General features: G+C 42.2%; 1 protein-coding gene across 1 annotated transcript in view; it reads left to right on the top strand.

The window, feature by feature from the left end:
* Positions 1–21,003, top strand: part of igf1rb (insulin-like growth factor 1b receptor) — a 54,327-nt gene extending 33,324 nt beyond the window's left edge. The window contains exons 6-21 of the mRNA XM_056375240.1: positions 4,799–5,007; positions 5,216–5,342; positions 6,045–6,280; positions 7,049–7,216; positions 7,320–7,527; positions 8,839–9,146; positions 9,271–9,404; positions 10,556–10,715; positions 10,847–10,946; positions 11,712–11,782; positions 11,900–12,129; positions 12,408–12,515; positions 13,132–13,294; positions 13,473–13,602; positions 13,746–13,880; positions 15,062–21,003. Of these exons, the coding sequence (XP_056231215.1) occupies positions 4,799–5,007; positions 5,216–5,342; positions 6,045–6,280; positions 7,049–7,216; positions 7,320–7,527; positions 8,839–9,146; positions 9,271–9,404; positions 10,556–10,715; positions 10,847–10,946; positions 11,712–11,782; positions 11,900–12,129; positions 12,408–12,515; positions 13,132–13,294; positions 13,473–13,602; positions 13,746–13,880; positions 15,062–15,587 (3,013 nt within the window). The 3' untranslated portion in view covers positions 15,588–21,003. The remainder of the gene's footprint in view (positions 1–4,798; positions 5,008–5,215; positions 5,343–6,044; positions 6,281–7,048; positions 7,217–7,319; positions 7,528–8,838; positions 9,147–9,270; positions 9,405–10,555; positions 10,716–10,846; positions 10,947–11,711; positions 11,783–11,899; positions 12,130–12,407; positions 12,516–13,131; positions 13,295–13,472; positions 13,603–13,745; positions 13,881–15,061) is intronic.
* The last annotated feature ends 408 nt before the right edge of the window (positions 21,004–21,411 follow it).

Here is a 21,411-nt window from a genome sequence, read left to right as displayed (position 1 = left end):
TGTTTTCAACTGGAAAAGTAAATCAGCTGACTGAAGCTTAATGGCATTTTTAAAAAATAATGAGACCTCGAATGGAGTTCTGCAGGGAAACCGGACGTTAGCATCGCCCTGGTTCCCTCGACAAAAAGCCAATGGGATTTTAACATCGGCTTTTGGATTACTGCAGAAAATAAACCCTGCGACAAACAAGCTTATGATACTCGCATGTTTTCTTCAGCAAGATAATATTCACAAATACACATGAGTTTTATGATTTTTGAAGCCTAAATACAATCTCCAGAAGTAAAAAGCTGATGTTAGGCTATAAATGGTCGCATGATTTCAACGTCACAGTCACTAAATTAACAACTTGTAGTTTGATTTAGCTCTTACCTCTTCTACAAAAGCCTTTCCTCTTACAAAGTTAAAATGGTTTGTAAGAGCGCTCCTACAAACACAACGAGGCTGTAAAGGCAGTAGTGAGTAGATTGGTTTTTATGTTCGGCGTGATGACATTTAACTTTCCAGACTACCTCTCTAGTCTCATTTAGCCACTTGTTAGCAACCAGCCCTTTTTTAAGAGACCTAAAAGCTTAAATCAATCACAACTAATTTATTTACTGACATATCATAGATGTCATAGAATAAAACATGAAGTGGAAGTGTCTGCAGCCCCCTACCCAGGCAGTCAGATTGAATATCGTCTAACTTAAGGTTATTTAGACTCCTTTCCAGAACTCTACACTCACTTACTCTACACTGAAAAATTTAGTGCATAAAGAAATTTAGGGGCAGAATGAAAATTTATCAAATAAGTAGTTTTTCCTCAATAAAGGGACATGAGGAGACATTAACAATCAAAATGATTTAATTTACATGAATACAAAAAGTACACTAGGTTGATGCTGAACAAATACTGAAGGTCATGGTTCAAAAATATGTTGTATAAGCTTAAATTACTGAGAAGAAGATGCTTCACTCCATTTGTATGACCTAAATGACCTCTGACCTCGTTTGTAGTTGCACAGTGGCGTTACAGAGTGCAGCTTCTTCCCTCACAAACTATCTTTGACAAGTGTTAACAGTGCTGTGCAGAGGACACACAAACAGACAACAGTCAAGTTTGATTTTGGCCTCAGTGTGTACCTTTCCAACCTCAGTGTACGAAGCTCAGTCACTGCTTCACCCAATGAGCATTTCACTGTCACTCTGCAGTTTTCACTGGTTTATGCAGTGAGATAGTATGGAACACCGATTGTCCCACATCAGGACTTTGCCTCTGCAAAGTCGGGTAATTGCAAATTCATGACATTTCAAAAATTCTGAAGCAGCGGCGGCAATAATTTTGTATATAGCGGAAACACGGACTTCCAACAGTCCAAGGAAAGGTTCTCTCAGGGCCATGGAGTGGCCTTCACTCCCTCCTCCGTCTGTTTCTCCTTGAGCTCACAGGAATCTTATTGCCCCAAGGCCCACATTACAGCCATTCCTGGATGTCTGGGTGTTACCCAGTGACTCATAAAACTCCTCTCCTCTCCTCTCCTCCCCTCCCCTCCCTTCTCCTCTCCTCCCTTCTCCTCTCCTCTCCTCCCTTCTCCTCTCCTCTCCTCCTCCTCCTCTCCTCTCCTCCCCTCCCCTCCCTTCTCCTCTCCTCTCCTCTCCTCTCCTCTCCTCCCCTCCCTTCTCCTCTCCTCCCTTCTCCTCTCCTCCGTTCTCCTCTCCTCCCTCCTCCTCTCCTCTCCTCCCCTCCCCTCCCTTCTCCTCTCCTCCCTTCTCCTCTCCTCTCCTCTCCTCCCCTCCCTTCTCCTCTCCTCCCTTCTCCTCTCCTCCTTCTCCTCCCAGAAAGGAGAAGAGAAGAGAAGAAAAGAAAGGAGAAGAGAAGAAAGGAGAAGAGAAGAGAAGAAAGAAGAAGAGAAGAGAAGAGAAGAAAGAAGAAGAGAAGAGAAGGGAAGAAAGGAGAAGAGAAGAGAAGAGGAGAAGAAAAGAAAGGAGAAGAGAAGAAAGGAGAAGAGAAGAAAGGAGAAGAGAAGAGAAGGGAAGAAAGGAGAAGAGAAGAAGGAGAAGAGAAGAGAAGAAAGAAGAAGAGAAGAGAAGAAGGAGAAGAGAAGAAGGGAGAAGAGAAGAGAAGAGAAGAAAGAAGAAGAGAAGAGAAGAGAAGAAAGGAGAGAAGAGAAGAGAAGAGAAGAGAAGAGAAGAAAGAAGAAGAGAAGAGAAGAGGAGAAGAAAAGAAAGGAGAAGAGAAGAGAAGAGAAGAGAAGAGAAGAGAAGAAAGGAGAAGAGAATTACCTCTTCTACAAAAGCCTTTCCTCTTACAAAGTTAAAATGGTTTGTAAGAGCGCTCCTACAAACACAACGAGGCTGTAAAGGCAGTAGTGAGTAGATTGGTTTTTATGTTCGGCGTGATGACATTTAACTTTCCAGACTACCTCTCTAGTCTCATTTAGCCACTTGTTAGCAACCAGCCCTTTTTTAAGAGACCTAAAAGCTTAAATCAATCACAACTAATTTATTTACTGACATATCATAGATGTCATAGAATAAAACATGAAGTGGAAGTGTCTGCAGCCCCCTACCCAGGCAGTCAGATTGAATATCGTCTAACTTAAGGTTATTTAGACTCCTTTCCAGAACTCTACACTCACTTACTCTACACTGAAAAATTTAGTGCATAAAGAAATTTAGGGGCAGAATGAAAATTTATCAAATAAGTAGTTTTTCCTCAATAAAGGGACATGAGGAGACATTAACAATCAAAATGATTTAATTTACATGAATACAAAAAGTACACTAGGTTGATGCTGAACAAATACTGAAGGTCATGGTTCAAAAATATGTTGTATAAGCTTAAATTACTGAGAAGAAGATGCTTCACTCCATTTGTATGACCTAAATGACCTCTGACCTCGTTTGTAGTTGCACAGTGGCGTTACAGAGTGCAGCTTCTTCCCTCACAAACTATCTTTGACAAGTGTTAACAGTGCTGTGCAGAGGACACACAAACAGACAACAGTCAAGTTTGATTTTGGCCTCAGTGTGTACCTTTCCAACCTCAGTGTACGAAGCTCAGTCACTGCTTCACCCAATGAGCATTTCACTGTCACTCTGCAGTTTTCACTGGTTTATGCAGTGAGATAGTATGGAACACCGATTGTCCCACATCAGGACTTTGCCTCTGCAAAGTCGGGTAATTGCAAATTCATGACATTTCAAAAATTCTGAAGCAGCGGCGGCAATAATTTTGTATATAGCGGAAACACGGACTTCCAACAGTCCAAGGAAAGGTTCTCTCAGGGCCATGGAGTGGCCTTCACTCCCTCCTCCTCTCCTCTCTCCTCTCCTCTCCTCTCCTTCTCCTCTCCTCCTCTCCTCTCCTCTCCTCTCCTCTCCTCCTCCTCTCCTCCCTTCTCCTCTCCTCTCCTCCTCCTCTCCTCTCGAAGAGAAGAAAGGAGAAGAGAAGAGGAGAAGAAAAGAAAGGAGAAGAGAAGAGAAGAAAGGAGACTCCTCTCCTCTCCTCTCCTCCAGGAGAAGAGAAGAAAGGAGAAGAAAGGAGAAGAGAAGAGAACTCCTCTCCTCTCTCCTCTCCTCTCTCCTCTCCTCTCCTCTCCTCTCCTCTCCTCTCCTCCTCCCTTCTCTCCTCCCTTCTCCTCCTCCTCTCCTCTCTCTCCTCCCCTCCCTTCTCCTCTCCTCTCCTCTCCTTCTCCTCCCCTCCCTTCTCTCTCCTCCCTTCTCCTCTCCTCCGTTCTCCTCTCCTCCCTCCTCCTCTCCTCTCCTCCCCTCCCCTCCCTTCTCCTCTCCTCTCCTCTCCTCTCCTCTCCTCTCCTCTCCTCTCCTCCCCTCCCTTCTCCTCTCCTCCCTTCTCCTCTCCTCCGTTCTCCTCTCCTCCCTCCTCCTCTCCTCTCCTCCCCTCCCCTCCCTTCTCCTCTCCTCCCTTCTCCTCTCCTCTCCTCCCCTCCCTTCTCCTCTCCTCCCTTCTCCTCTCCTCCCTTCTCCTCTCCTCTCCTGTCCTCCCTTCTCCTCTCCTCTTCTCCTCCCCTCCCTTCTCCTCTCCTCCCTTCTCCTCCCTTCTCCTCTCCTCTCCTCTCCTCTCCTCCCTTCTCCTCTCCTCTCCTCCCTTCTCCTCTCCTCTCCTCTCCTCTCCTCTCCTCTCCTCCCCTCCCTTCTCCTCTCCTCCCTTCTCCTCTCCTCCGTTCTCCTCTCCTCCCTCCTCCTCTCCTCTCCTCCCCTCCCCTCCCTTCTCCTCTCCTCCCTTCTCCTCTCCTCTCCTCCCCTCCCTTCTCCTCTCCTCCCTTCTCCTCTCCTCCCTTCTCCTCTCCTCTCCTGTCCTCCCTTCTCCTCTCCTCTTCTCCTCCCCTCCCTTCTCCTCTCCTCCCTCCTCTCCTCCTTCTCCTCTCCTCTCCTCTCCTCTCCTCCCTTCTCCTCTCCTCTCCTCCCTTCTCCTCTCCTCTCCTCCCTTCTCTCCTCTCCTCTCCTCTCCTCCCTTCTCCTCTCCTCCTCCTCTCCTCTCCTCTCCTCCCTTCTCTCCTCCCTTCTCCTCTCCTCCCCTCTCTTCTCCTCCCCTCCCTTCTCCTCTCCTCCCCTCTCTTCTCCTCCCCTCCCTTCTCCTCTCCTCCCTTCTCCTCCCTTCTCCTCTCCTCTCCTTATTTTCCACTATGCACTGAAGATAAGGCATTGTCCTTGATGGGAAAGTTGGCCATCAGCTTGGCATGAATCACACGATACACACAATAAACTGAGGCAGAAACAGTAGACAGCAGATATAGAATTAAGACACAAATTGTTCACCATCATTCATTCATCTTCTCTTCTTTCTGCCCTGTAGCATGTATGCCTTCTCAGCATTCGACAACCAGCAGCTCCAGTATCTTTGGGACTGGAAGCAGCACAATCTCACCATCAAAACAGGAAAGCTGTTCTTCAGAGCTAACCCAAAGCTCTGCATGTCTGAGATCCGCAACATGTGGAACAAGACGGGCATCCAGGGCCGCTTTGATGAGAGCGATTTCCGAAACAACGGCGACCGTGCCAGCTGTAAGGGTCAAAAAAAACCACAAACATTTAAATTGCTATGTCCAGTGCATGTGCAGGACATACTCTAGTTTACTAGCAGTTTGCAAACGCCTCCTCCTGCTCTGCACCATGTGTCAGTATTTACTGCATCGCTCTGTCAACAAGACTAATGGTAGCAGAAACATATTGAAGTACTTTTGATTTTAACTCTGCTCTGACTCTCTCCTAGGTGAAAGCACTATCCTAAAGTTTAAGTCCAATAGCACTAGCAGTAAAAGGATCAAACTGACCTGGCAACGCTACCGGCCCCCGGACTACAGAGACCTCATCAGTTTTATCGTCTACTACAAGGAGGCGTAAGTTTTTCAGTCATTAACTGCGTCCTTCCCCAGGCTGCTGATTCTAGCAGCGATAGGAACTGAGACTTGATTCCCCTAGCTTATCAACTGACTTGTATAAAGGCAAAAAAAATCTGTTATCTGTTGGAATCTCAGTATCACATTGATTAACAGGATTTTAAATGCACTGAACAATAAATAAAACATTTTAAACCAATTTCCAGAAGATCTGCGTGTCAGTCCACGACTAATGTGAATATTAGAAGATAAACAGATAGAGATAAACAGTCAGTTGCAACAGTTCTCAAGTCGAGTGACATCAAACCATTGCAGAAAAGATGGTGTCAAACCTCAAACAAACTAAAACAATGAGAAAAATATGATGAAAATACAACATTTTATGTTTTTCTGATATATTAATTTGAAGAGCACTTTTTTCAAGATTCCTCTCAGGCTTTTTATGCACAAATGGAAAGTGCACATAAAAACATGTGGATGGAAACACATTAGTATTTTCTAATGCTATTTAGGGTTTGTTTAGTTTTATTTATATATATATATATATATGAACACAAGAGCAAAACAGGTGTATATCAAATTTTGATTCTCCATTTCATAGTCAGTTTCTTTAATTATATATGTGAATAAAAACTATAGTTAAGAAAGCCAAAAGGTTGATAAATAATTGTTCACCTGTGACATTAATTGTCTTCCTCCCAGGCCGTACCAGAACATCACAGAGTTCGAGGGGCAGGATGGCTGCGGCTCCAACAGCTGGAACATGGTGGATGTGGAGCTGAGGCCAGACAAGGACTCGGACCCCGGAGTTCTGCTGTCCAACCTGAAACCCTGGACGCAGTACGCTATCTTCGTCAAAGCTATCACGCTGATGGTGGAGGACAAACATATGCCGACTGCCAAGAGCAAGGTGGTCTACATCCGCACAAGCCCCTCAGGTAAACAGGATAATTTCCCTAAGTCAAAGGTCACAGGCTGAAGACTGACAGCAGAGAAAACAAATGTTACTATGACCCTAGAACAACTGCAAATGACAGAAAGGTGCTAAAAGGGTGAAAGTGATTAACAAAGCCTCCACTAAATAGCTGAAAGTTGTCATCTTAAATAAGTGGCTGTAGTGGGAAGGTCAGAGGTCATTCCTTCATTTAGGTGGAAGGACATAGAATAGTAGAGGCCAGGTGAATACATGACCACATCGGCTAAAGGAAGAGCTGTGAACAGCGGTCATAGCAGCACAGAAAGTTACACTGTGACATTAACACACAGCGTCCCTGGGACACACTGACTGACAGGTAATGCTCTGTTCACATTGCTACTTGTTTTTTCACAAAAAAGTTGCGGGATTGTTTTCATGATGACAGCGCGATAACGTTTCTGGATTTCATGCAGATGTACTGTAAGGAAATGGAGAGGAAGGGAGTTTTTAAATAAACACAGCTGCAACTCAAAGAGACGAAGAAAAAACTGATTTGCAAAAAACTATAATACAATTAGATGAAATGGAAGACTGTTTTAAACAAACCCAGCTGCACTGTAAAGACATAGCAGCGCTGTGATGTCAGCGAATCACATCTGCACTGGCAGACTCTGCATCCTACCCTGAAGGAGAGACGTTTCCTACAAGTTGTTAGAAAACTGGTTTATCAAGCAGCCACATAGTGATGACACTGAGATCAGAATAATTTTGATGTTTGTCTCTCTCTCAGCTCCCTCCATGCCTCAGGATGTGCGAGCATACTCCAACTCCTCCACACAGCTGGTGGTGCGTTGGTCGCCCCCTGTCTCACCAAATGGGAACCAGACTTACTACCTGGTCAGATGGCAGCAACAAGCCGAAGACAGGGAGCTTTACCAGCACAACTACTGCTCTAAAGGTTCACACGCACACACACATATACACACACACACACCTTAAACACTCATACAAGTTGTTGAGGGTACACCGGTCATGAATACATTTTCCTCTCCCTCGGGCAGAGCTGAAGATCCCTATACGGATTGCTGCCATTGGTGTGGGAGACCAGGAAGAGGACACTAAGCCCACTAAGCCAGATCCTGAGGGGGCAGATAAAGGTCCTTGTTGCCCCTGCCCCAAGTCAGTGGAGGACCTGGAGGCAGAAGCTGCTGACGCCTCTTACCGAAAAGTCTTTGAAAACTTCCTGCACAACTCAATTTTTACACCAAGGTCAGCGACTCATCATCATTATTTCACAGTTTATCTTAAATGATATGATCTCATGGGAAAATACTCTTTTTCTTCTGTGCTGTTAATATGTAGTTTTTGTGTAATATCTCTGTAACTTCAGTGCAGATCAGTAGCCGTCTTCACATTTATGTAATTATAGTAAAATAAAAAACAACACAGCCAAAACAAAAAAGTAGAGAGGGGGCTGAGGGTCCATGGAGAGCAACAAACCAGTCCTCATATTTCTCTAATTTATCTCTACATTATGTTTCTGCTACTGTCTGATTTAGGGAGTTAGTGTTCTTCCTTGTACTGCAGACATCTGCATCACATCTCCGCACACACACACAGCCACACACACAGAGGCACGCAGAGTTCAGTCCAGTTGATGTTAATTAGTTCTCAGAGTGTTTTGCAGATGCAGGAGAAACGAGTGGATGTGCTTAGGAAGAACAGGGGTTATCATGTTTCCTGCGTTTTCCTTTCACCTTCAGGTTTTTCAGACCACAGCAGCGTGTGATCAAACATGTACGTCCCTTTGTAAATTGGAAATCTGTATCTGAGCCCTGCTTATGTGATTGCTACATACATAACATTGTTTGAAACAATTAGAGAAAGAAAACACGACTCATTGTTCCTGAAAAGAGAAATATTATTAAAGGTAAAAAAGTTTAAGGTAATGAAAGGATGTAACTGGTACACACTGGAAACAAAACCTGGTGGAGGTAAAAAAATAAAAAAAAAAACTCTTCCATTAAACCAAATGTCATGAAATTAAACACACATGCTTGAGGAACAACTTGGTAAACTTTTGTTGGACTGTGGTCAGATGTGGTAGCTGTGGGTGTGGTCACCTATTGGCATATAGTGTATACTTTGCTTGTGAAAGTTGAAGTTGTATAAAACCAATTGAGCTGTTCAGTAATTTTATTTAGTGTGTTCGTACCAGGTTTCATCCTAGCTGCTGAAATTGAAGCCAAATGGCGATGAAAGTAAGCAAATCACTCAGAAGACTCAAAGCTGAGCGAGGAAAGATTTCCAGTAACTCTGGCATCATCGTGGTAAAATGACAAAGCGCTCAGGCACAAAATACCTCCTTGTGACAGTTTGTGCTTCACCCACCTCTTAGACAGAACTCCTCATCTTGTCAAACACATCTCTTTGTCAATGTTACATATTCATTTTACTCTCGCTAGTTTGTTTCAAAGGTTTAAATTTACTCTCACATACATTATCAAACTCAACCTTCTCTCACCTCCCTCCTGCCCCTCTTGTACCTCCACCCCACCATCCATCCCCTCTCACTTCCAGGCCACCCGATCGTCGCCGTAGAGATCTCTTTGGCATCGCCAACTCCACTCACTCCCGCCGCAACCGCCTGCACACCAACAGCAGCACAGTCCCTCCTCTCCAAGCTGCTGGTAACAGTAGCACCACCGCTGACCTGGAGCCGGCGGACAGAGAGTTCGAGTTCATGGAGCAATCTGTGACGGAGCGTGAGCTACAGATCTCCGGCCTGCAGCCGTTCACGGTTTACCGCATTGACATTCACGCCTGCAATCGACAGGTGCAACGCTGCAGCGCGGCAGAGTTCGTCTTCTCCAGAACCAAGCCTGCAGGTTAGAGGAGTGTAGCTCAAGTGTTTTCTCAGCCGCTAGGCCACATCTGTGTTTTTGTTGTTTTAATGAACATGTGACCTCACTATGTATTCACCATGGTAACCCATTTCCCTGTGTTCTCCAGAAAAGGCTGATGACATACCAGGCAAAGTGACCTGGGAGGGCCACGAGGACTGGGTGTTCCTGCACTGGCCAGAGCCACCTCACCCCAATGGACTCATCCTCATGTACGAGATAAAGTTTAAACTGGCTGCTGAGGTAAGACAACATCTGCATACCCTCAGTGATCACCTGTTGGTTTTGTCAAAGACTAGGGCGTTAAAAAAGGATTTAAAAGTCATGTTTATTCTGTTCTTTTCTCAGATTGTATTCATGAGGGTTGTCCACATCTGTTGAATGAAATGTTGGTTGACTTCTCTGTCTAACCAGTCAATCAATATCCTCTTCATGCATAACGTAAATATCTTTAGCTTCAGAGACTAAATTAGTTTGTTGCCCACTCAGATGTAGGTTATAAGAATCAAAATTAACCTCTTGAACTTGCAGATCTTACCTGTAACAAACCATTTTTCATTTTTATTTTTTACGATACGATACGATACGATAATCCTTTATTAGTCCCCACACTGGGGAAATTTGCAGTGTCACAACAGCAAAGTGGACAGTACAAGAAAGAAAAACTAGAAAAATGTCAGTAACAGTAAGATGTAAGATAAATAATTGATTACAAAATAATATGTACATGTGCATATGAAGTATATTGCACAGAAGGTGTGTGTTACTTATTGCACATTATAGCACATGGTGAGTCTGTCAGTTCCTGGTGTGTGTGATCTACTGAGTGCAGTGTTTATTTTACAATCTAATAGCACCAGAAAGGAAATATACATAAACATATTTCATAATGTCCTTCTGATTAATATCCCATATTATATGGTAGAAAATGTTTGTTATTGATGCCGTATGACTACATGCTCATTCTAAAAGATGGTTTCTGGTCATGAACTCAAAGAAAAACACATTTTACACAGAACATATAAACTTAGTAAACAGAAGTGAAATTAGAAACACAATCATGAACACAAAGAAACTTCAAACAATTGTCTCATGTAGACATTGGCCAGTCATCTGGCCCAATGAAGAGACATGAGTGTTATTATTCATCAGTTGTGGAATGGCTTTGGCACCATAAACCCTGTGAATATTTACTGCACATTAAAGATTAAAAACATCAGGTCTTGGATTCTCTTTCAGATGAGTAAAATTCTGTCTATAATGACCTTTCTTTTGTTGTTGTCTTGTGTGTGTGTGTGTGTGTGTGTGTGTGTGTGTGTGTGTGTGTGTGTGTGTGTGTGTGTGTGTGTGTGTGTGTGTGTGTGTGTGTGTGTGTGTGTGTGTGTGTGTCTCAGACCGAGAAGCACGAGTGTGTCTCCGGTCACATGTATCAGGCCCAGCGTGGCGTTCGGCTTTCCAACCTCAGTCCAGGAAACTACTCAGTCAGAGTGAGAGCCACGTCACTGGCTGGCAACGGCTCATGGACACACACTCTGGATCTCTATGTCGCTGAACGTAAGACACACACTCATCACTCCTTTGTATCTGTACACTGTGAAATTCTCTTGGTTTTTGCCAGTTCTCTAATAATACAGAAAAGCTGTCAACTGCAACAATCACAGTAAACAAAATGTTTGGCCCAACAGGATATGAAAACGTTCTCTATGCGATGATCTTTGTTCCTATCGCCATCATCCTCTGCATCTGCCTTCTGGTCACAATGTTGGTGGTCCTCAACAGGAAAAGGTGTGTGATTCTGGGTACTGTAGTTACATGTGTAGAGCACAGCAATCGTTTAGTTAACCTGTAAATCTGGCAACACAGAATGTGATTGCTTAAAACAAATAAAAACAAAAATACAAGATGCAGAACATCATGTAGCAGAAACATTAAATAGGTCTTCCTAACACGAGTCACCAAGCCAAGCCAGGCCAAACCAACACAGCAGACCAGCAAAGACCTGCAGAGAAAATCATAACAATAATAATAATAATAATAATTACTATTATTATTATGATTTTCTCTGTCACTTAGTTTTTTAGCCCATAAAACTAAGCAGCAAATTAAGCTATATTTTTGCAATGTTATGTGTTTGGCTTCCTCTTCTGTATATAGTTGTAACTTGCACTATTTAGTGAGTGTTTGTGAAAATATTTACTGAAAAGAAAGCTAAAGATGACAAAAAAACATGACCATGTCAGGAGACAATCAAGTAATATAAAAAAATGAATTAATGCAAGAACTCAACAACTCCTGATATGCTGTAATAGTCCCTTAAGGAATAAACTCTTACAATATTTTTTTCATCTTGATTGAATATTTTGAATTGCTCTAACATCAGTCGACTTTGAAATTAAAATGTGTCAGTATTGCGCATTTTTCCAATGTTCTCTGGAAGCTAAAACTGTGATATTTATGATTATACATCATGTGGACCCCAAAAGTATGCAGGCATGCTTTTTGTGTGTGTGTTTGTGTGTCTGTAAACACCTTTGTTTTTGTTTTGTTAAGGAACAGCGACCGTCTTGGAAATGGAGTCCTGTATGCCTCAGTCAACCCAGAGTACTTCAGCGCTGCAGAAAGTGGGTGAAATGTTTATGAGACAAATGCAGTTTTATTGTTGTTGTCAAAATAAGTGAAACTGTGTGTGCAGGTGTGAAGATCTGTATTGATATGTAATTTTTTTTTTTCCTGTGAAGTGTATGTACCGGATGAGTGGGAGGTGGCGCGGGAGAAGATCGCCCTGAGTCGTGAGCTTGGCCAGGGGTCATTTGGCATGGTGTATGAGGGCTTGGCAAAGGGCGTGGTCAAAGACGAACCAGAGACGCGTGTCGCCATCAAGACCGTCAACGAATCGGCAAGCATGAGGGAGAGAATCGAGTTTCTCAACGAAGCCTCTGTCATGAAGGAGTTTAACTGTCACCATGTGGTACGTACACACTCAGACACCTTTATTCACCTTTATTTGACAGTTGATAGTCAAGAGAGAGGCAGCAAACAAGGTCAGATAAAGGGGTATGATAGGGTGTCCTTTGGCGGGGAATGCATGTCAGACTTTTAAACCATTAGAGAATGACATGTTCAAATCCAAATCAATATGATAAAAAATAAACACAAGGTCAGATGAGTTCAAGATTCTGAGTCCATACCTGTCTCATGGCGATGTGATGTGATGTGATGTTATATGATGTGTTGTGTTTGTTGCAGGTTCGTCTCCTGGGAGTGGTCTCCCAGGGCCAGCCCACTTTGGTCATCATGGAGCTGATGACACGAGGAGACCTGAAGAGTTACTTACGCTCACTCCGACCGAAAGAGGTACTATTTGCTCCTTTCTACCAGGTCACCAACCTGTGGAGACAGAGGTGGTGGTCAGCCTTCCTCTTGGGTATAAGTGGGTGTAGTAGGGGTGGTGTTATGCAGCGGTAGCAGGTACAGGAAACAAGTGCAGAATATTTGAACATTATAGAGAATAAGATAAAATTCAATATTAACGACTTGATGATTTTCTTTCTCAGCTGATATTAAGAGTTCGTCTCTGACTTTGAATCAGTGTGAGAAGTTAGCACAACTTATCAGCTTTTAATTGTTGGATTACTTGCAGATGAAACTTCAAACAGCACCACACACACAAACCTTTGATAAATGGAGTAAGCTACCTTTTGAACAATCAAGTTTCATGTGAAACAACATTGTGAAAAAAATAAGAGACCTGAATGAGTTTATTGGGCAAAGCTGCAGTGCAGTGCGGGCTAGTTCTAGGTCTAGTTTTTCTATTCTTTATAGAACTTCATATTACATTGACAAGAACTCCATGCAACTGTAAATAACACTCTGAATTTGCATCATAACCTGTGGGTCAGCTAATTAATAATCATCAGGACCTTATTGTTTATGTAAAACTTACTCTTCTGTCCCATCTCTCTGTCTCCAGCAGCAATGGTCGAGCCTGTCTCTCCCCCCTCTGAAGAAGATGCTTCAGATGGCAGGGCAGATCGCTGACGGCATGGCTTACCTCAATTCCAACAAGTTTGTCCACAGAGATCTGGCAGCCAGGAACTGCATGGTGGCCGAGGACTTCACTGTTAAGATAGGAGGTAAAGCACTGTGGAGAGGTCAGAGGTCACTGACAGCGAAGGGTCTGAAATGGGAGGGAGGTGGGAGCTTGCTCGTTAAGTGGAATTAGAACCATCTTCTTCAAATGCTGTGGATGTTTTTTTGTAGCCATTGTCAAAGCTTCACTTCCTCCCTGTGTGTGTCTGTGTGTATTGGTAGATTTCGGCATGACCAGAGATATCTATGAGACAGATTACTACCGCAAAGGTGGTAAGGGTTTGCTCCCCGTCCGCTGGATGTCACCCGAGTCTCTAAAGGACGGAGTCTTCACCACTAACTCTGATGTCTGGTGAGCAGGCACACACAAACACAATCAAACACACGTGGCAGCTTTGTTCTCTCTGTTTTCTGCTGCCAAAAATTGTCTTATGATGACAATTATGATAATGGAAGACATACTTATTTACCCCTTCTATCTTTCCACCGGTATAGGTCATTTGGGGTTGTGTTGTGGGAGATTGCCACTCTGGCAGAGCAGCCCTACCAGGGTCTGTCCAATGAACAGGTGCTGCGCTTTGTCATGGAGGGAGGGCTGCTGGAGAAACCACAGAACTGTCCTGACATGCTGTAAGAGACAAACACACACACACACACACACACACACAACTCTACAGATTTGCACATCAGCAGACTACCAGTGACACTACGCTCTCATCTTCCTGTCTGTCTGTTTTCTTCTACTTTATAATTAAATCATAAGTAACTAGTATTTATTCACGAACGGTGAAGCAGTTGTGCTGCCCTTCAGCCTGCAGTCATTAGGATTTCTATACCTTAGCCCGTCTGTTTGTCACTCGGTGCTCTTGTGTTATCCATGATGTGTTTGTTGAAACAGCACAAGTTTAAATCCACATCAATAGAGTTGTGAGCGTGGCAGACAAATTTGGCCACCAACCACCAAACATCGAGGATGCATCAGATGGTGGAGTCATGTGGAGAACAGATGTGAAGCCACAGGGTTTGCTGGGAGAATAATGACGATGCCTTGTTTTCAAAATCAGATTTCTGTTGATGAGAGAGAGTTCTCGAACAGCAGTCATTTTAAAATGATTTGCTGTCTTTACCATATCCATAAAACCCACTGTCATATTATTTGCATTCTGCTGTTGTACAATATTTGAAAGTGTTGTATATGGCGTAACTGGTAACTTTGCATTAGATTTTCTAATATCATACAAAGTACCCACTGTAAATCAGTCACAAATAAGTAAAAAAAAACTATAATAATATAAATACACAAAAACATTTTATTATTTATCAACTACAAAGAGGTTATAATCTGGTTACATGACAGCAAATTTATGATGGATTAAATTTTTCCTATAACAATAAGAAGAGAAGTTACAAATACAATCCCACTAAAATTTTCCATCTGTATATTGCCTTTGGCGTATCTGATGATGTTTTTTTCTTTTGTTTTTTTTTTTTTGTGGGGGGGGGGGGGGGGGGGGGGTCATTCTGTGTGTTTGTTTGAGTTGCATTTGGAGTAGATTTGTCCCGCTTAAAGTTTGTTCTAGGCATCCTTGGTTTGTACAGACTATATTCTCAGAACGTTTGGGTGAGCCAACTGGTAGCTCTTGAGCCACCTGTTGGAGACCGCTGGGCTAAACCTATAGCTGTTTTAGTAATAGAAAGCAAGTATTTGGTAAAAGTAAGTATTGGATTGTCGGTAGGAAGGCTCAGTTTCTCTGGATAGAGTCATTACTGCAGGACTGAGCTAACCTGTGTGTGTATGTGTGTTTGTATAGGTTTGAACTGATGCGAATGTGTTGGCAGTACAATCCAAAGATGCGCCCATCCTTTGTGGAGATCATCAGCAGCATTAAGGATGAGCTGGAACCGTCTTTCAAAGAGGTTAGTTTCTTCTACAGCACTGACAACAAGCCAACCGATGACCAACAGGTCCACCTGGACAAAATGGACAACATTGGTGACGTTCCTCTGGAGCCCCCTTCTTCCACACAGCCACAGCAATCCCCAGTCCCCCAACAGACCCCGCCCTCCCCGAGCTCAGAGGCTCCACCCGCCCCCTCGCTAAGCCCCAGCTCCCCATCCTCTCCCTGTACGTCAACTGCTGCCATGGACAAGCAGGCCTCCGGTCAGCAGGCAGCTAACGGGCTGTCGGGTCCGAGCCTTGCAGCAGGGTCAGGGCTCGGGACAGGTGCAGGCGTCACGATGCGGCCGTCTCTGGAGGAGCTTCCGCCATATGCACACATGAACGGAGGACGCAAAAATGAACGCGCCATGCCTCTCCCGCAGTCCTCTGCCTGCTGATGGGACAGAGACACCTACCAGACTGCAAACCCTGCCACCTGCTGCTCTGCGGAACATGATGTCACAGTGGGTGGGATCTCTTTTTTCTTTTCTTTTTTTTTTTTCTTTTTTTTAGATGAACTACAGCAAAACCAGTGAGGAGCAAAGACTCAGAGGAAGGTGGAGTAAAGTGTCAGTTAGTTCATGTTCTGCTGTAACTCTACACACTTTATTTCATATTGTACTTTTGGTTTCTACCAGCTGGCTGTCAGATGTGACACTGCCCTTGCTGCTGAGTGGGAAGACCAAAAAATGGTAAAAGAAAGAAAAAAAAATACAAATCATTTGAGGGAGCTCTCTCTTTCTCTCTCTCTCTCTGTCTCTCTTTATGGCTGAACTTATTTTATAAATTGTTGTTTGTTACTTTTTTATATGTATTTCCAAATGGGAAAACAAAATGTGTAGGCCTTTATAAATGACCGGCGTTTTGGTCGCTTTTGGGCGGGCATTATGGTGAAACTGTTAAGCATATCTAATGAAGAAGAAGCACTTCAGAGAGGTCAGTGTCTCCGTCGGTCATTCAGAAGTCTTGCTGCTCTGCGGGCTGGGTGTCAGCGTAATGCCAAGTCCTCTGAAACAAACAACCAGAGGGAGAAAGGTCAAATCTGCCAAATTTGTTGCCAAAATTGTACTTTTTGTCAAATTATCTCCTCTTGCCCATTAATTCTCCAACACACCGGATTGAAAATGGAAGCAAAAACAAAAGCACTTTGATCTGCAACCACACTCTTCTTAAATCTGTGATCAAACATCCCTCTACAGTCCTACACCACTCCTCTATTGATGTTTGATATCTTCAGCTTCTGTATTCTATCAAATTGACATCAGAGACTTTGGTTACATCAATTTAACTGAAATTGAGCCACATCCTGTCACAAAGTGCTGTTCTGTTACGGTTTAAACACCAAATCCCGTAAATAAAGAAGCAAAAAAAAACCCCTCAAAGTGAGGACTGCAGAGGGAAAAGCATGAAGAGGAAAACAAATATGAACACTAGATTTATAATGTCTCTCTAGATCTATAATGTCTCTCCGTGTTCAGAGGCATCCTTGTTGTATACAGACAGGTATTTTTTTAGACTAGTCGTTAGTCTCCAACATTTACAACATCTCTACATGGGCAGAGCGTTTATGTACACACCAGTTGTTTGTGTCACTTTTCTAACTTTTATACGGTTGGAGACATTTATCATGTACAGAAAGAAGCTGCTATTCCTTATTTCTCTTGTGGTTGTAATATAGTTAATATCTATATATAAAAAGAGAAAAAACTCCTTCAGGTTGAATATACGAAAGTTTCCACTACAGTCCATTTTTTTAATGCTTGTAACTGTGTAAAGTGTATCTGAGCTAGTTTCGTTTCTGTGTTTGCATAAAAGGTACGACAATTTGCCTTGTGTTTTGAAACACCGGTAACGTCCCCACCCATCTGACTAGAGGACAGTGATGGTGCCAGTGACCATCGATGTTCTCGTGTTCTCTCGGGACACCTTCGACCTCTGTCCTCTAGGGTTTGGACTAGACCACCTCTACCCATCATCATACTCGGAGGTCAGGCGTCACTGCTGAGTCCCAACTAAATCTCAGGTCAAAGAGAAAAGTTAAATCCTTTTCTACCCTTTTTTGTGCTGTTCATACCCAGAGACATCCTGTCTGGTGTGTGTCTGGTTCTATGTCCCTCTGACTCTGTTATTGTATTTTCTTTGATCATTAGACAATGTTACCTACATCAGTCTGAACCCAGAATGGGGATTTCCAGTTTTGAATGGGTCCTTGCACTTATTGTATGGAGCCCCAATACTGACAAAACGTAGTGAAATGTCATGAGATGAGTCAAAAGATAACTTAGTACATCAAAATATATTATGGAATTGTTATTAGATAATGGAAATGGAGCATAAAGACTTAAAAAGCTTGTTATTGTTTCCCTTTACCCTCAGCCAGGGGATAAAATAAATTATAACTTTAGAAATGTATCTTACTTCCCTATTCCACTGGCTCATGTCATCTTTCAACTCCTGAGTTTCCCTTTTTTTGGGGTTCTTGCCATAGATTTGATCATTTATTTTATTTTTCCAGTTTTTCATACGACATTTGTAAATGCTAAAAGAGTTAGCTAAATAGTGCTACTAAATGAAAGGAGTGATTAAATGACATGCAGCTGCATGTTAAGGATAACACAACAAAAAGTCCAAGACTTATTTCCATCCTTGATGAATACATGTGACATGCACTTGAAGATGAACACAGTTTTATGAAAATAAAAATAAGTAGTGTTAGCTAGCTACCTTTGTTAGCATAGTTAGCTGCAGCTAGGTTGCAAGCTGAAAGGAGCTAATGTCCTCAGTAACCAGTATTTTCAGGCAAAATAACTAGCCACACAGTCCTTTCAATTGCTCCACCGATGTTACACATACATACAAACCCTGGACAGATTATATTAAACATGTACACAGCAACATTGTTATCATGTAAGTACTCGAAAAATAGGAAATGTGCTAAAGAAATGGGAAGTGTTGTAAACATAAAAGATTAAAACTGTCAAGACAAAAAAAAGGAAAACTGAGTAGTTAGGGGGGAGAAAAAGGACAAGTGAGATAGAGGAGTAGAGTAAATGAGATTTTAGAAAGGGTAATTATTCATCTTTATATTTCCCTTTACTCTTTAATTTAATTATTTAGATAACAGTATTATTTATTGATGAGTTCAGTTTTTGACTATGGCATTTCATTAGATCTTGTCAGTTTCCAGGTTCCATATGTCTGTGCTGTGTCATAACACTTGGTTCAAGGTACAAAGTAAATGCAAAATAGAATTTATTTAATGGAGCTGCGAGTCTTAACATCTTATTTTCCTGAAGGCAAGTGCAAAAAAACCCTGTCTGTTGGATAATTTCACATGTTATCACTAATCAACGTCTCTCTTGAATCAAGGGTGCTGCTGGAGTAACCCATATTATTTATCTTTTTTCAACATATTAACATGTTTGTAGAAGATTGCTGAAGTTACATTGGGTTGAGAAATAAGTGAAATGATCTCACAGCACTGAGAGAATTTTTGAAATGCTTTAGGAAAAATAGGATTTCACAACTGAGGATGACACTGAAACGATTCACAGGAGGAACAAATGCTGGTGAGGCCCTCTTCCTCCAGGACATATTTTTTTATTAGAATACTAAATCTAAATTCAACAACACCCATTTGGTCAGAGAACTAACTGTAACTGGAGATCCCTGTGTTGAACATGTAAGCATGTAACAGGCTGCTTCATCAATGTTTACTGAAGAAACCCATCAGACTAACATTTGAAGGTGAGTATGATCAGAGTGGACCACGTGGAATAGATTTTAAAGGCTCATTAACCTCAAAAAGTTGCATTTGGATTCCCAGCCCAGATGTTTCTTCCTTGTTTCTGTTACTTTTTTGTGAAGTGTAAATCACTGTACAAAAGTTTTTTTTTTTTCCCCCTTCTGATTTTTTGATGTTCTTTTGCTATTTTGGGGGAAGGTTTTGTTTATTATTCCTTCAACCATCCATCTACCTCACTGTTTTTTTTTTTTGTTTGTTTTTTTTTTTTCAATCTATATACATGTACAGAAAAACAAAACATCTCTGTTGTCCGGCTGTAATGGCGGTCTTACTGAGTGCTGTTAATATGGTCAAATTCAAACCACAAACCAAACCATCCTGGGGGTCAGGGGGGATTTCAAGAACTGCTGGTGACATTTGGGACAAATCGATCATAAAAGGGAGCGTTTCAACTAAGTCTAATAAATCATAAGTAACTGATAACAGTTTTGCTTGGGGTCTGGAAGATTAGGAGGCTGGTTTATTTCTCAAATGCTCTGCTGTGAGAGGAGCTGTTAGGATCATGGAAGAAGGAAGGAAGTGCAGTCCTGCTGCGAGAGGCTGTGGTGTGTTCCTCCCCTGTTGTTAAAACCTCCTGACCTCCTCATCCCCTTTCTCCACACTCCCCTCTCCCTAGCCTGAAGTCTAGCCCCAGTTTGTTGGCTCTATTACATTACTACATGCATCTCCCTTTGTTTTGTTTTTTTGGTGGTTGTTTTAGGAAACAGTGTTGCAACTTGAGAAACAGGTTAAAAATCTTTCTTTTTTTTTTTCATGCTGCAGTTAGAATATTTTTTCATTCAGATGGTTAGAGGAGTTCTTGAGGATTATTATGAATTAAATTGGAGGTTATCAGATGACCCCCTCATGGTATTTTTGTATGTATAGAGAATCGTTATAGGACTTCTGTGAGTCACCTGAGGCTGTTAAAGAAGATGGAGCCTTTCCTGGTGATTTGTGTCTAGTTTGGGATGGTTTAAACTGGCTAATTTTCAATATCACACACAAATTACTGCTGCAAGTATATGTTACAGTAAAAATTAAAACAAGATGTGTTTCTTTGCTCTCCCAACTGATTAATGACTTGTCCAATATTCTATCCTCTGTAACAATTGTTTAACTGGCAGGTTAATCTGAGTTTCCACATTCTCCAATGAGCTTAAATGTTTCCAGAGGGCTGTTTGTTTTTTTCATTAATGAGTGAAGCCGTGTGAATGACCAGGTAGAAGTCAGTCAGTCAGTCAGTCATGTGCCATATCTGACCTGAGAGTTGGCTAATGAGCTGTACTGGTTGTTATGGAAACACCTCTGCTAACAGAGGAGCTAGTTATATTTCTTCTTCTTCGTGTGTCGGTTGACGGAATACTCTTGAGGGTTTTTTTTTTTTGTTACTACTATTACAGGACTTCGGCACAGATCCCTGTGCCTATACCTGTTACCATGGTGATCGTAATCCCAGTAAAAAGCATCCTTGCTGTTCTCTTTTTTTGTGAGTCTTCTTCCCACCCTAACAACGCAGGTTTGTAATTTCAGGCTGGGAGTCTGGGTGATAAGGGATCTAGTTTGGAGGACTCTGGCCCAGTCACCACAGCAGACTAATCACAGTGGCAGTCTAATGCCAGCTTGTACTGACATGATGAGGTCAGGATGGGTATTTCACTGTTTGTGGTCTGATTTTTGCCTCACTTTTACCACTGGAACACCTCACAGAGCGGACATAAGTTGAACAAATTTCTTCCTTTTTTTTTTTTTTCTATTTTGTTACATTGATGGCCAATTTGTTACCAAGATTTTGATGTGTGTAAATTATTCATAGCCTTCCAACTCTTGCGTTTCTATTGAAATGATCTGTTAGACTAAGGGTTCATTTTGGTTTTCTTTTGTACATGCTGTTGTAAGAATTTTTCCTGTTATCAATATAATCTGAGTACTGGGAAAAATGATTGGCTGAAGGAAAAGAGAATGTCTGTTTCTCCAATTCTTTTTTTATACATGAGATTTAAGATGAATAAAAATGTATGCAAACTGTTTCACTTCTTGTCTTTCTGGGAGATGTGTATCGTCTGAGCACCAACGCTGCTATATTTAAACCATTGCTAGTGAGAGCCAAAATATCCATCCTTCTTATTCAGTTTGTCTGGTAGCATCTGTGCTGCGCCTTCAGGTAGCAAAGCAGAAACTTTCTAACGTAGTGCAGCACAGTAGCTAGACCACATTTGCATGTAGTTACTTGAACTCACAGGCATTCAACATTTCTCGTCCAAAAGTTGGTGAAGTAACTTACAAAGTAGACGTCTAAAATTCAGAAACATTATGGTCCAGGTTTTCCATTATGAAAATCAGAGTGAAATCTCAGGAATGACGTAGCTGCATGTGTGTCTCAAACTACATCATTAGCAACGCAGTAAGCAGCCACACAGCTAAATACAGTATAAAAC

This window comes from Seriola aureovittata, chromosome 1 (genome assembly GCF_021018895.1).
Source record: "Seriola aureovittata isolate HTS-2021-v1 ecotype China chromosome 1, ASM2101889v1, whole genome shotgun sequence".
In the NCBI taxonomy this organism is placed as follows: Eukaryota; Metazoa; Chordata; class Actinopteri; order Carangiformes; family Carangidae; genus Seriola; species Seriola aureovittata.
The sequence above is the reverse complement of the archived record's forward strand: the minus strand, read 5'-3'. Positions and strand labels throughout refer to the sequence as shown.